The 16,423-nt window shown below is 30.5% G+C and overlaps 1 protein-coding gene across 2 annotated transcripts in view; it reads right to left on the reverse strand.

Moving 5' to 3' along the window:
- Window positions 1-15,862, reverse strand: part of LOC108556708 — a 17,462-nt gene extending 1,600 nt beyond the window's left edge. Inside the window, exons 1-3 of one of the 2 annotated variants that reach the window (XM_017912918.1) lie at window positions 15,030-15,862; window positions 656-754; window positions 124-288 (exon numbers count right to left, since the gene is read on the reverse strand). In XM_017912918.1, the coding sequence (XP_017768407.1) occupies window positions 124-288; window positions 656-754; window positions 15,030-15,150 (385 nt within the window). In that variant the 5' untranslated portion in view covers window positions 15,151-15,862. Of the gene's footprint in view, window positions 1-123; window positions 289-655; window positions 764-15,029 lie in introns of both variants that reach the window. The other variant, XM_017912917.1, reaches the window with a different exon arrangement.
- Between the last annotated feature and the right edge of the window lie 561 nt (window positions 15,863-16,423).

Genomic DNA, 16,423 nt, shown 5'->3' on the forward strand with positions numbered 1-16,423 from the left:
TTTTTCATTTCCTCCAATGTCCGGCACATCACCGGGGTTTCACTTTTCATTTCCGCTTGGACGTCAATAATCTTTCACGTCGATTCATCACATTACACAAAAAAAGAACGAAAAACAACTCACTTGCAAGCAATCCCATCGCTAGTTTCATGATCACCACGACGCTGTACTTCATAAGAACCTTTTCCTTCGAACTCAACATCGCTAACTGGAGAATGCTGAGGAAACAAAAGACTCCGAGGATGGCCACACCGGAGGCGGCCACGATCCCAGCCACCCATACTGCGACTAAAATTAAAATTAAGATTACCACCAAAGACAATGCGAATAAAACAATAATGACGGAGCAGTGTGAATCTTCAAAAAAATAAGAGACATAATTACAATAATAATAATAAGACAGAGAGAGAGAGAAGTTAACAAAAGCTTGCAAGAGTAGAAAGTTTATTTTAAGCAAATGATGTGCAAATCTGAGACAATGAGAGAACAAAACGAAAAGAAATCATCCCATCTCATTGGAATTAATTACATTTTGATCGTACCGGTATTCGGTTGACTTTCCACGCAATTTTCTTTTCGCCTTACGCAATAAATCTCGTTTCAATTCCGCAAGAGAAGAGAGAAAGAAAGAGATTAAATGGAGGGATGTGCTTACTTGAAGGTCGGAATCTGGAGTCGTCCTTTCCGCAGCGCTCCCTGTGGTACAGCAGCAATTTGCAGGTTTTCCACGGGCCGAAATAACCTTTTTCGTCTCCTGGAATCCCTGCGGGAAAAAACAGACTAGATTATAATGCGTTCACACGCTAATGTAGGAACAAACAGAGAGAGAGAGAGAGACGCCGCAAAACTAGTATGATAATTAAATTTACGTTGCAGCACACAGTTCTTTTGCACTTGTCTCGGAATTTTCCTGCCTTTTCGTTGCTGCTGGAATGTCAACGGAATGAATAAATGTCTGAAATTCTTTCATGCATTTACATTTTCACTTAAAATTTCACACTATCCGTTGACGTCAACGGCGAATCCAGAGAATGCATAATTTGTACGGTGGTTGCTACAGAATATTCCAATTTTATTGATTTTGTGCTTCTGCTTTTCTGCTCTTTTTTTCCATCTCTAGTAGCTTTATCAAGAAGCGGCTGCGGTCATCATATCATATCTAATATAATTGGATCTGGCATCAACAATCTTCCATCCTCTTGGGATTTGTCTACGCTCCACTACGCCCTTGATCAATAATAATAATAATAAGGTTAGCCTTTCTGCTATTTTTACGTTAATAAAATAAATTTCATGGAAATACAACTTATTATAAAAAAATGCTATTTCTTTATAAATGTTTATTGATCCTAATTTCAAGTCTTATTGATCATTTGAATAATAGTAACGCACAAGAACTAATTAAGAGTATTTTTGCCTCGCTTATGACAAATTGATTCACTTAAAGAAAGAAATTATTTTGGACTATACAAATTAACTTAAAAACAATAAAAATTTTCAAACCGGTAGTAAATATTGTAAAAAAAAAGTGTGTGACATATTCAAATGCAAATCTTGAAATGCAAAGCATCCATTCATACGGTGAAACGCTTTCAGTAACATGATTTCAATACAATTGCAATTTTTCATTTTGACCGAAGTGTCTTGCATCATTTATTGCGACATATTCCGATCGGGCAATTTGCATAAGTTCAAGAACCTAGAGTACCTTAAACATTGCGAAACACCGTCGTCGAAGGCGTGCAGTGTACCGAAGTGAATGACCTTTTTACCTATACAACTAACAACAATTCACTCCTCCTCTCGTAAGATACAGATAATTAAATGTTTCGGATTCCATGAGAATTGACGCCAAAAAAAATTCCCGCCATGGGCCGTGTGTGTGCGTCCCATGCCGTTGCATAACGTAACACGGATACGGTTGTGATCTGTTACGGTTTTTACGTCTGTTAATTTTCCTTTAGTCTGGGGCATTAGTGATGCATTTATTTTCAAGAAGGAGGAAAAAAACGCACAGCGCTTTATAACGTAACGTTAAATAAATTAGAAATGCTCGTGCATTTCATATTTAACATTTATATATGTATTAGATTATTAAAAAAAAGCAATAAGTGGTAAAACCTCTTGGATTTTTTTGCTTTGATTGAATAATAAGTGAGTCAGAAAGAATCAGAAAATGTCTAGGAATGTAATTTCTTAGGAAAAAATAAGTAAAGACACTTTTTCAGCGAAATATATTCTGTAAAAATACTTTATGAAAGCTTTTCTATTCCATTAATTCTCAATGTTTATGTTGATACGACTATACATGGAATTATGCAGGAATGTTTAATTTTGGGTTTTTCTATTTTGTCCAGTCTGTTAACCTCGTCTAGTTTACTAATCTATAAGTCTTTTTTTTAAGTCATTAAGCAATTAGATGAATGCATTTTACTGGGAAGGAATAACTTGAATATATTTTGGTTCCAAATCTTTAGTAATCGTTACTAATTAAATTGAGAATTATATTAGAATATAATACAATTGGAAAGATTTCAGGATTTTCAACAATTTGTAATAGTATAAGTTGTAAATATTGATCTACCTTTTAAATACTTCTCCATTAACATTCATGCTTCATATACATTATAAACAATATTATTTATGTTAGTAGATATAATATATTTACGTAACGTAATAACGGTCAAAAAAGTCACGACGCACAATAAGAGTGAACAAAGTCAACGAAGTATGTTTATGATAATATCCTTTCTCATTAATTCACGGTGAACTACTCAATAATCTTTTGATTGGATATTAGTGAAAGGCAAAGCGCGAGTGTAACACATTTATTTTTTTTTCGAGAAACCAGATATGCATGTATGCATTGCATTTGCCCTCACTCTTTCCTTTATGGAGTTCATTCATTCATTCATTGATTCATTTCTGATATCAGAATTCAGGTTGAAAGAATCGGGCAGCAGGAAACAATGCTAATATTCCTTTTTTGTTGCTTCAATTAATCGATTTGCAAAACACAGTATATTTCATAAATTATTTATGGAATAATAATACAACCTGATCGTCATCGTTTAAAAGGAAACAAACAATGCGCAATTTATTTCATATTAAAAATATGATTGTCTCTTTTATAATTTACTACGCAGTTATTTTTATAGGTGAAACATTTCTATAATTATGGTTTTAAACATATTCAATTTATTTGGTTTTATGTTTTTTAATTTTAGTTATTGAAATTATAGAAAAGTCAAATAATCTTCTGTTTAAATAAAGTTGAAGTATTGTTAAAAGTTAAAGAAAGTTAAGTTTATGAAAAGAAATCCCTAGAACATGGTTTATGTGATGGGAACAGACAATGGTTTCTAATGAACCGCTCCGAGAAATCCCTAATTCCATGGAGTAGTTAGTAGAATCGAAACTCGTAAGATTTATCAAACATTATTGATCAAATACTTCATCATTAAATCCTGCTTCAAATATGTTTTCTGAAGTTGTATAATATTGGAGTTCTGTTGCCTATGGAATGCAATAACCTTAATTACTTAAAGAAAACATTTCTTAAGTCAAATAACAAAATTTTCATAAAGATTATGAAAAATAAATCGATACCAGAACAGTACAATAAACTTCCATAATATTATCCTACAAGTTCGTTCGTTCATGCAGATTAACATTGCCTAAATATATAAGAATTGTTAAAAACAATTAACTTGTGCAAATATAGTCTGAAAGGAAACGTTTCAAAATATCAAAATCAAACATCCACGAGCATTTTGATATATGATTTTGGCTCAATTTACAATGATTACAATATAAGTCCTTACATTTACTACAACCAACAAAAATAGTTGGAGTTTGTCTCAGTTGTATGCAGATCAGACCTTCGGATTTCTACATCTTCTGGTTTTCACAAATAGTCATTAACTGCTACAAACATTTGGTGAAAAATTAGCAATATTTCAACGTAGATTGTTGAGATTTCGATAGGTTTCGGTGAAAACGTTATTTAATTAAAATATATATAATTAACGTTATACGATTCGTGAAATGAAATTAAAATTATTATATTTACTGCATATTATGTTTAGTATGCGACCGTTGAGCATACATTTCGGAAATACCAGATTCTCGAGATGTTCAGCTACGCATAAATTTGAAGTACAAGGGCAAACAACAAATGAGTATGCCGCAATTACGGTTAACGTTTCCAAGCTGTATAAACGTTGTGGAATGTTTCACCTTATAATTAATTTATCTACAATAGTTTTAGAAGATAAGTAACTTTGAAAACTATAGTTTAATCCATACAAAAGTTAGTTAAATAACACCCAGGGGATGATTTAGGCAAGATCTTTATGAGCTGCAGCCCAAAACCCGTGTTATCTCAGGTGTCCCAAACAGTGTTAACCCAGCGATCCATCTCTGGATTATCGATCGTGTTATTTGAGCAAAGGTTGAATCAACGCTAAAAGTATTTAATATTTAAAGCAGCTAATGGCTACAGCGCTACATAGATTTTGTTGTTTTCCATTTAATGATTTTTTTTGTTTTCCAATTTGAGACCCATTTTATCCCATAGATTATTTAATATATATTTTTTTTTGTTTCATTTACAAAACGTACAAACAGTCTCTGAACATACGCATTAAGACCATTCCAGTCTGCACAGTCACGTTCCTGAACTTATCACTGTCAGATGCACATACTGCATTTACGTGTTCACAAAAAAAGTAATAATAATAATAGTAACATATGTTCCGAACGTTATTCATTCGAATATAAATGCGTTTGTTATAATTCATTACATATTGCAAATCGCATTGTACATAACAAACAATGCCATTGTGTTGCTTGCAAAAACAGATTGTTAACTACGGCATGAATAATTACTCGCAGTTTCAGATTAAATATAAGTGTGATTTCGAATGCGAATGTGTGATTCTCGTTTTAAATTTATGTCTAAAACTGAAATAAATTCATCATATTATTCGACGGAAATAGATGTATCTTTATTTCCGTACATCACATGCATTTCAGTTATTATTTATGTGGTGGAATGTTTCAAATTGAATTAATCGATATTTGGCCAATCCCAATTCTATTATTAGTTCACCCACGTGACGTTCCCCACCTTTTACCTACGTAAATGTCCATCGCATAACAGAAATCGTTCATAATAATCCTATCAGCAAGTATAATTTGCAATTTACATCCCTAATAATAGCAGATTACATTACAAACAATTGTTTAAAACAATTATAGATAATTTAGGAATCGTATTGTAACAGTTATAGTATTGCAACAAGAACAAAAACACAATAAAGATTGTATTTTGGTACAAGTATGCGATGTAAGGACTTAGGCATTTGCTGTTTGGTTGCCTTCAATCATTAATTTACTTAATTATATAGAGTTGAGACGAAAGAAAGCTTAAACACGTCAAAGATCATTAGTGCAGGGGTTTTCAATTCCCTGGTCCACATTGGAGGAAGACGTGCTGTTAAAATCAAATTATTTGTATTTATATATAATTTAATTAATTTAAAAAAAGTATATTCTAATCATAAAAGTGTACATTTATTGATAAACGTGCTTTATTATAAGCTTTAAATCTCTTGACTGTCGATTCCAGGCAAATAATAATTTCATTTCCTTTTCAAGCCCTTGGGACATTTTTCGCATCGACGGGTTTCATTTTAAAGCTATTGTCTTCGACGGTCGCATTTTCCATCATCCTTTTTTTTAATTAAATTTCGCGTAGATGGTCTCGTTGCTTCATAATAAGACAGACGCACAATTTATGATTGAAACATCTAAATTGCTCGAGGAAATTGAATCTCTTGGATCGTCGCAGTAAACACGTTCTTATTTCATTAACGTAACTGCATTGATATGACGACGCTCTAGATTGCGTTAATAATCCATTGTCGTAATGCAGACGATCAAATGTGTGTTTGAATGAATGAAAATGTATCACAAAGTCAATCGAATTTCGTCACATCTATTAGTTTTGTAATTGTAATAGCTGTGATTATTCAAGGTGTTATTAGTTTTTTTTTAGATGAAGTGGGCAATTTCTGATGGAAATTGTAATTGCGTGGAAACGATTACGAACGATGGATCGATTTTCTAATTTGCTGCTAGAGTATACAAGTTTTACTATTCAGCAAAGGTAATTATATTAATTGACCAATAACGTTGAACAAGCAAAATAATTAGAAATGGAAAAATAGAAAATATGATATTGATAGCATGTCCGAAATTGATCAAATACAGCATAGTGCGGTTTCGCTAATATCCCGGACTGTTTGAAACAGAAGTAATCTCAATTCATTAAATAATTACCAAATTTCGAACATATTAGTATTGCTCAAAATTTAGGTCAATAACTCATTGAATTAATGAAGATTTTTTAATAATAATATATTTATTATATGTAATTACACCTTACATATTTGTATTTGTTCGGTAATTTTCCTTTCAATTAATAATTGCATCACGTCATTCAGATGACTGTACTGTATGAATTTATATGCGATAAGAATTAGTATTCTAGCAGAACGTCTGCGATCTAGTAGTAGAAAGCCATTCTATTTGAAAAAAAAAATGAAACATGTGATTGCCCATTGTTTTTGAATTGCAGTAAGAAATACCGCATTCGCGATGATTCACATGATTTAAAAATAACTACATTGTAGGAGGAAGAATACGGGCTATTAGTTTGAAATAAATAATACAATAGTAAACTATAATTATTAATTGCATTAGGCAACTCATATATTCATGGACAAGTTATATGAATTTACTTTTATTTCTTTAATTATTACACATTTCTACGTATATTTTTCAATTAATATTTGCTAAAAATTTAGTAAAAATTGCTTGGTAAATCAATATTAGTTATTTTATATTCAAATATAAGGTAAAACTAATAAATTACACTATTCAAAATACAAACAGAGAACAAAATCAAACTAATAAACAAATTAAAAAAAAATGTTGTGAAGTTTTTCTGTTATGTAAGAGAATGCTACTTACTTACGTGTCAAGTATCTTGCAAAGAACGTGTATTTAGTATTTTGTAAAATGTTTACTTGTTGCGTCAAATACGTAATATATTTTCTATTCAAAGTTGAAAAAAATGCTCGAAAAAGCAGTGTTTTCACATTTCATTGATTTTCTCGAAAACTATAATAGATAGAATGAATCGAAAAGATGCATATGAAAGTTGAATGTTTGGGGAATGTAGCAAGTATTCATATATTACTGTGGTTTTATGGGTATGGCTGTAATTAGCGTTCAAATTTTACAAAACGCTCAAAAAAGCAGTGTTTTCACATTTCATCGATTTTCTCGAAAACTATAATAGATAGAATGAATCCAAAAAATGCATATGAAAGATGAATGTTTGGGGAATGTAGCAAGTATTGATATATTACTATGGTTTTTATCCTTCTGGCTGTAATTCGTGTCCAAAGTTGAAAAAATGAAAATAAAAGCAGTGTTTTCACAAATCATTGATTTTTTCGAAAACTATAATAGATAAAATGAATCCAAAAGATGCATATGAAAGCTGAATGTTTGGGGAATCTAGCAAGTATTGATATATTACTATGGGTTTATCCTTATGGCTGTAATTCGCGTTCAAAATTGAAAAAAAACGCTCGAAAAAGCTGTGTTTTCACATTTCATAACTTTGGAAGATGTTGCTCAAAAACACACGCATTTTTTTCAGTTTCAATTAACTAAATTAAACGAAGGATTATTGATCAGTATCATTGGTGTTTGAAATAAAAGATTAAAATTAGTTTGTTTACATTACTCAATGATAGAGGTCACAATAAAAATAGAAAATATCAGGGTTAAAAGATTTATAGTAAAAATAACTAAGAACTAAATGTAAGAGTTATTTTAATGAAAATCGTATTGGTATAAATTGTTAAATAAAATAAATATATTTTTGTTTTCAACAAATTCCTGGAGCCAAATTACTTATCATAACTTATTTTTATTATTAGATAAAATGAAATGTTAAAAAAAAAAATGAATTTTTCTCTATTTTGAATTATAAAATTAATTGTTCTTTAAATGTTTTATTCATTAATTCGATCTCAAAACTGTAATAATTCTGGTTAAATCAATCAAATTTCATTAGTTCTCGTATAAAGAATAAATCACAGACAATCAAAGTCCTTTCTATGAATTATTAATAAATAAAACTATTATACTTCGTGAATGTACTTACTGTTATTGCATGCAAGAAATAGTGAAGCAAACAGTTATACAAAATAAATGGGATGCTGTGGAAAAAAAAAGAGTAGAAAACGGCGTACAGAAACTAGTCTGCCTTGGACATTTTCTGCAGAGACTGAACCACGGAACCAATTGCAACTATCAAGACACGGTGAAAGTACTAAATGCAACGCAGGGTAAACGTCGTTTGATCCATGCACACGGTATAAGATTTTAAACGTAATTCCATCGTTATATCCGGCACAACTACATAAACAAACAAACACACACAGAAAGAAATCAATATAAAGCAGGCTCATTATGCATTTGGCCAGCGTCCGATCGTATAGCGCACACAAAAGCAATTTAAAGTCGGTCCCTAGAATGGGTCGTGTCCGGTGGGTTCCGGTGACGTGGCATGTGATGATGTGGTCGAGGGTTCCGAGCTGCTGATTTCAGATGCAACCGGAGACAGAAAGATTGCATCAACCGCAACAGCAACAGCAGCCACTCTACATGCATATCATTTGTGTATTATTTATGCAGAAGATGCCCTGAAGCCCGTCAGGTTATTCAACTTTGTCTACGTTCGAAACTATCAAAATATTATGCATGCAGTTTTGATGCACGCGACGGTTCAATCTCGCAGAATAATCGTAGACGCAAATCCAATCGTTAACGGTGAAAAAAAAAAATACGTGCCTCTTCTCCAAAGCGAACTTTCACATTTAATTGCGAAATGATTTCAGGTTGGATTATTATTGCCGTATAACAAGATTCTAATTATTTTTCGACGCGTTCGCTGTGCATTTTCAATCTGGGAAAACGGATAATTACCGGTGTTTATTAATATGCACGTGGTCGATTCACTGGGAAACTATGCAAGGACGCAATTTATAATTGCACTGAGAAAACAACAATTTTTGTACAGTAAAAATACGCGTACTTGTAATCATTTTCCTATGACTTCGTTAACTATTTATGTCCACTCGTACTTACGACAATTTATTGTAATAAAATTAAAAAAAAAAGATATTTGAACATTTTTAATTAAGTAAATTTAAGCTAAAATTTGTCATATGCAAAAACTATAATTTAAGACGTAATTGTTTACCTGATTTGTATACATTACTGAAATACTTTGTCTTGGATTAATTACTGAAATACTTCCCAAAGGGGAAGGATTACTTCCAACTTTGTACTTCTAATTATGTAATAATGGTGCAAATTCCAAAAGTTCTTAACGAAAGCAAACGTTCTGTAGAACTTCAAACTTTGTCGAATCTTGAATCTCGTAAGATATATATTTTTAGAAATATTGTATCATTTGTACCAGAAAGATATTGGTATAATTTTACTTGAAATACAGGTTAAAAAATTAAATTTTAAAGTTAATTGAAGAGCAATGTTGTATGTAAGTAAAAATTATAAAAAAATGTTCACATTTTATAATCTGTCTGAAAAAAAGTAACGAAATGAAAATGATTTTAATAGTATTAATTTAGTTATTTATTACATTCTATAAATAATCATAAATTGAAAATAAACTAATGAAAAAATGTGTGTTCAATTATAAACGGTGAAAATTTTAAATGCAGTTCTTTTTCATCAATTTATTTATGCTTCGGTTTCGGCATATTAATTTTCAGTGCACGTCGTGCATTGTTTATTAGAAATTGAAACGTTGTTTGCATCCGTGCGCTCATATTTATTGCTTTCAGACCGCTATCCCACTATATCCGCCATATTTGTAATTAAATGTATAAATTGTATTGTATGCACAATACATAGTGCATATTTTGGACACTTACAATTTCCTAACCCAAAAATAGAAATTCATTTTCAGATTTCTATATTTGACACTAAACATACAATTGAATGGATGAAACGTTATGATTGAATCACATTGTAATGTTTTTTTTATGAAATTATATTGTAAATAATTCCGCGAAGTTTATTGATTGTACTAAGTCTAATAATAACAACGTTTAATGAAATAGGCATAAAAAGTAAAGCCCTTTGTAACGGCTATTGACAATAGGTTTTTCTACCCTGTATTAAGTGCATTAATACCTCGAATAGTGCGGGTAATAGGAACTTATTACCCGCACTGTTTGAAACTGGACATTAAAACTACACAAAAAGATAGAAACAATCATCATATTGTTTTGTATAGTACTATTTTTATTTTACTCGATTTAATTGATCAAATAGGATTATAATGAATCCGGACTAAACAAAACCGCACTGTGAGAGGTTAATTTATAATATAAATCATACATTGTACAGCATTAAATACTTTACGCTTTTGGCCTCGTTTTTTGGTTTAAAACCTTATTGATTTGAAATACAGGCAGAGATTACGTGAGAAAAAAAGGAACTGATGCGAACGTTGTTATTCTTGTCAACAGATTTAATTGGATGTGTCTGCAGAATTGTTCTAGAAATACTCACGAACATAGAGTGATGAATTGAAACAGCGAGAGAAAGCTTTAGAGGAATAATATATTGTAACTGAAATTCATGATGATCCTTATTTCTTTCTTAATTTCCTTTCACGAAAAATTTCGACACACAAAAACTCAATAGAAATGATCGAACTACAAGATTTTAATGTTGAAGGAAATACGAAAGTTTTTAAATTCCAATATTACTATAAAAGTATTTATTTGCATAAAGATTCTGTGATTAATTAAATAACTGCTATAAGATCAAGATATTAGTTAAATTTGTGATATTTAAACAATTAGGATTAGGATTAAATAACTTTCATATTCTATTATTTATAGGTATTCACATACCTATATGAGAATATAATCTTAGATTACGGAACAATGATGGGAATTAATTAATTAATATAAGGAAATGAGTGTATTATATTTATGATTTAAAAAGGAATTACTTTCCAATCATACAATTAAAACAAATTATTTTGATTATGTTTTTGAAATTCACAAATTATGTATTTTTCAACATATTTAAAGAAAAATACAGATGTTTAGAGAGTAATCTAAATACAGCACTTTCTAACTAACTTTGTACAAGAAAAATAAGTTAAATTTGTATATTTTATTATTAGTATATGTATTTGACACAAAAAGATATTGATACACAAATATTGTCCAATTACTTTGTAAATGTATGTATACGTATGTAGATCATTAAAATTATTATCATCAATGCCCTAGTTCTGTATCGGCAAAACTTTAAATAATAATATTTAAAGTATATTCCAAAATTTATGAATTTGTTAGAAGGTTTTGCCCCGAACTGATTATTGATCACAAGAAATGGGTCAATAATGTTTGTGGTTCTAATATTTAATACATTAGAAACTAGAGTTCCATTTGGACTATGTAGTACACGTTGTGCAACATTCGTAAATCAAACACCAATAACATTACCTCGAATTGAGGATTATAAAACCGTACTATAGTGAATCCGTACTGAATTCTAAATATTTTACCATTTCTATTAATTATAGAAAATATGCGCTTTCACGCCGTATTTAATAATAGATTTTTGAGTCTGAAACTGAAACGCAGGCATAATCAATAATCTAAAAATAAATACGTCTGGTTTTTGAACGTCGCTCATAATTCACAAGACATTTTGCGTGCGTTTAATAGTTAAATTGCTTAGCGGAAAAGTCGTTCCTAACGATTTGTGACTGAGAGCAAAATGAAACATATTACACTTACAGAATTTAACTACTACTAATTATGATACTTGCACTATCTTATTAACAAAAAGAATCGTTGTTTTATAATTATAAATAAGTAATTGATTATTTGAAAAACTTTAAATTTTTGTATGATTTTACATAAATAACATATTAACTAAAAATCTATATTTTGAAATATATCAAGTAAATAGAGATGTTTTAGTATATTTTTGAAGAGAGTTATACTAAATTATTCTTAAATTTCAAATGCAGAATTCTATTTAAATATTATATTAGATCCTTTAAAACGTGAAATTTATCTAGAACACCAAGGTATATACATAAAATATCCAGTGTAAATAAGTCGAAAACACTTTCAAATACTATTTTATATACCCAATCACTTACACTGAAACTATCATTAGAATATAAAGTATCTAGTAAAATATGTTTTGGGAAGAAAGATCTTAAGATGATTGGTTTATATAATTTACATATAAAGCAATACCTCGCATAGTACGGGACTGTTTTAAACCGGATTAATCGATCATTTTAAACCCCATTAAAGAAAATGAGACTTGATATAGCAATCAAAAACCGATTATGTGTTCATTTTTTTTTAATTTTTTTTTATTTCGTGAATCCGGACTAATCGAAGCCGCACAATGTTGCTTATTGTTGTGTTTCATTAAAAATTAAGTGAATATAAATATTTGATCAAATGATTTGTTTTGTTGAACATTGGAAACAAGAAACCTGACAGGAAACAATAAATATATAAAGAAGCAATTGATACGTATTTATATAACGACTTGGCTTCCGTGTTTCGAAGAAATCGCCGAAGAAAATTAAGGTTAAGTACTTTTCAAATCAGCAACACACCTGTTGTAACTTCTTTTCAAATCAATTGAACGGCTTCAGCGTCCGTTTCCCTCTTTACGTTATTTCTTTCAGTCTACATGACAAAATCCTATTGTTAACAGACTTAGTTTTTTTATTTTTGCAACTAAATGTATACGATAAAAATAAAGTATGCGATAATATGATTTAACGCCCGTTTGATACATCAAATGCACCATTGTTACCACACCCATTCGAACGTAATCAGTCTCTGTGTTTTATTGCCATCGTACAATAGTAATCTGGGTCAATAGTATAGACACAAAAAATATATATATTTGTAGAATATAGGTGGCCACCTACACTATGGAAAGCTACTCATGCGTTCCAAATAATAAAAAACAAGAGAGAGAATGACCCAGGTCTAAGCCCAACCGATCGAAATGAACGATTCCATTCCAACTGAATTGATTCGGAATATGGGATTTATTGAAATATAGAAATATGTAGTTTCCATTTATTTACTGATTGCTTTCAAATGTACCAACATTTGTTGCAATTCCAATTTTATTTGTATTTACATCAATTTTTCAAATGTAAACTGAAAACATTAGTAAACATTCAATATTTACATTAAACCACGCCAGTTTTCAATCAGAATGTTAATGAAATAGGATAGAAAAAACCATGTATATTTGCAATAAACGCAATTAATTACAAAAGTTATTCAGTTTTGTTTGTTCGAATTCAAAAAAATAACTAGTTTTCCTTTGATTGAAAGGATTTTTATTTCTGAATTAACAAAAAATATATTAAAAGTTGTGCAATTTGTCGAAAAAAACAAGTTTAGAAAGTATAAAAACTGAAATATAATTACTTGTATTGCATTGATAGCTTAAGAAAGTTAAACAGTGTGTGTCAATGATATTACTTGGATCGGTGATTAGAATGGTATTTCAGTTTGATAAATTGAGAAAAAACTTTTTTAAATTTATTAATGTTTTGATTATTTATTTATCTTCAATTAATAACATTAAAGTAATATTACCATGTTATTTATAAAATAAACACTTTTTATGTATAGAATGTTCGAACGGAAGCATTTCCTGCCTGTGGTTAAATTGTTTTGTTTGGAATACTTGTATAAGATATTCCAGCTTTTTAAACTTTAAATGACTTCGATAATTGTGAATGATTTGTAAACATCCATCCATTATTATCTTGAGCGTTGAAAGTTCCGTCCAGGAATTTTCAAATAGACATCTGGCAGTGGTTGTAATAGTAGTAGTAGTGGTGGTCGTCCGTGCAAGTGCAGGCACATCGTTTGAAGTTAAAAGTAACGGTAAATATTCAAAGTGTACGGCTATGACCCCAACAAAACTAGAAAAATGCTCATCGTTCCATTCTCTCTTTCCCTCCAATTCAAACATCTTTGTTGAAGATTACTTATTTGCTAGTCAAATCCAAAAGATGGCAATTTATTAAACGATTTGTATATTAAACAAAAATTTATGAAACTTTAAAAAATTACTGAATAAATAAAAAGAAAATGTTTCTTTAAATTTAACTTAAATCATTACAAATTACAGAACATGATTAAAAAATAACTGTATAAAACAATTCACAGCAATTTGAACTTATTAATAACTTAATTAGATAGTAATAATAACAAAATGTATTGTTATAATTGTACAATTACTTAAATTATTACAGACGTACAAAGGTATGAAATAAAAACGACATGAATCATTGCAATGGACTGTACGTCTTTCCGTTTTTTTTTAAAGGAAATAAATCAAGTATTTCTTTACTTAATATTTAGGATCATAAAATATGTAATATTGTTTGCAATTTTTGGTGAAAAAATGTGTTTTGAAATTGATAATTTATCGATACTTTCAGAAAATTAAGTAAATAAAGAAAGTGTAATAAAAATTCCTTAAGAGAGAATTTCGTTGAAGTTGAAGGTCGATATGTAGAATCAATCGGTAGGTGATTCATTGTTGTCTTTAAAATGCTATACTCGTTTATGCGTAAGTACGTAAAGCTCATTTATTTCCAATTTTAATCTATGATGATTATAAATCAATAAATATTGTTTCTAGAATTCTTTAAATAATAGATTCGTTTATAATTCAGATGTAAATTTTATAAAATTGTTTGTTTTTCAGTAAATAGGACTAATAGTCTGTAGATTAGTAGTCTGCAGTAGCTACAAGTTGGTAAATTGAGTTAAATACCAAAGGAAGAGTTTGCGCAGTTTTGCAGGATTTCGATGTTGTTGTAGACTCACCAGAACTGCTATCGAAGTAACCCCAGATGGGCAAACCAACGGCGGTAGCACCCACGATGAAGCAAACGAATCCCAAAATGGCAACACATGTCGAATACAAGGGCTTGTTGTTATCCGCCATATCCGCGCGCACTTTTAAACGATCATTTCACCATTTGAAGAGAAAAGAAACGAACGAAAAAATAAAACTATTGCAGGAAAAATAGCGAGCGCTAAGGAGGATTACATTATTCGAAATTAATAGATGAAATAATAATGAAACAAATTATAAAAGAAATGTTAGTCCGAACACTGAGGCACAGTTTCTGAAGGTGTATGTGGACTGATGGAATCAATAAGGAGGATTCGACGTTTGATTAGTGTTGTTGCACAGGTGAATTCGATTTTCGCGCTGCACCGACACACGTAGTAGAGCCGCGTTAGTTACCGCACCCATGACATCCTAGCGTTTGTGGTGGCAACGTTGTACAAACACACCAATTCTTCGGCATTCGATTTGCGCAAATCTACTACAGCATATTACTTCGAAGGGAATGTTTCGGGCACCATCTATGGAACCTATGTTTCCGATGAAGAAGTAGTAGTAGAAGAAGACGATGACGACGACGACGTCTGAGAGCGACGAAGGAACAAGAACTTTTGAATATATAATAACGTTACTACTACATGGGATGCGCGTTTAAATGACGGTATGAAACCAGTTCGCGACGAAGGCTAACTATTTGAAACCACCTTGCTGAACTCGTCAACCGTGCGCCGTGTGGTAGGGGGCCACGTAATGGAAATATGGAATAGGTGTATATACACACAATAAACTCACGTGCTTCTTTAATTACTGAATTGATGTCTCACTCTACAACTTTACCTCTCCTTCACTTACTTCTTACTTCCTCCTTCGTACAATCACTGCTGATGACTGATAACCGGAAAAGACGGACGAATTAAGCGCGCCGATAGGGAAAAAAAACGGTTTCCTATTTCAATACAACATACATATTAAAACTGTATATTTAATTTAAACATTGTTACATACATAAACGGATGTTTAATAAATAAACATTGCTTTCTAAGCAAAATTATATTGTTATCAACACTCAAACACTTACTTTGTTCAAAGATTTGTTGGAAAAGTCCAATTTTTTAATAACAATATTTCAATTAACATTTTGGTTTAAATTTAATTAATTTCATCTACAAGTAATAAATTCTATTCATTTATTTGTTTAATTGTATACAAAATGCACGTAACTAAGTTTCTATGTTCTTAACTTTATAAGTCAGGCTTCAAAGAGTCTGGGAACCGATTAACCGCACTATGCGAGGCAATTTGTTGTACAAATTATACATTAAAAAGCTTCAATTTATATTATATAAGTCAGTATTTTATTTTTAGA

This window comes from Nicrophorus vespilloides, unplaced genomic scaffold (assembly GCF_001412225.1).
Source record: "Nicrophorus vespilloides isolate i.1.1-1 unplaced genomic scaffold, Nicve_v1.0, whole genome shotgun sequence".
Classification (NCBI taxonomy): Eukaryota; Metazoa; Arthropoda; class Insecta; order Coleoptera; family Silphidae; genus Nicrophorus; species Nicrophorus vespilloides.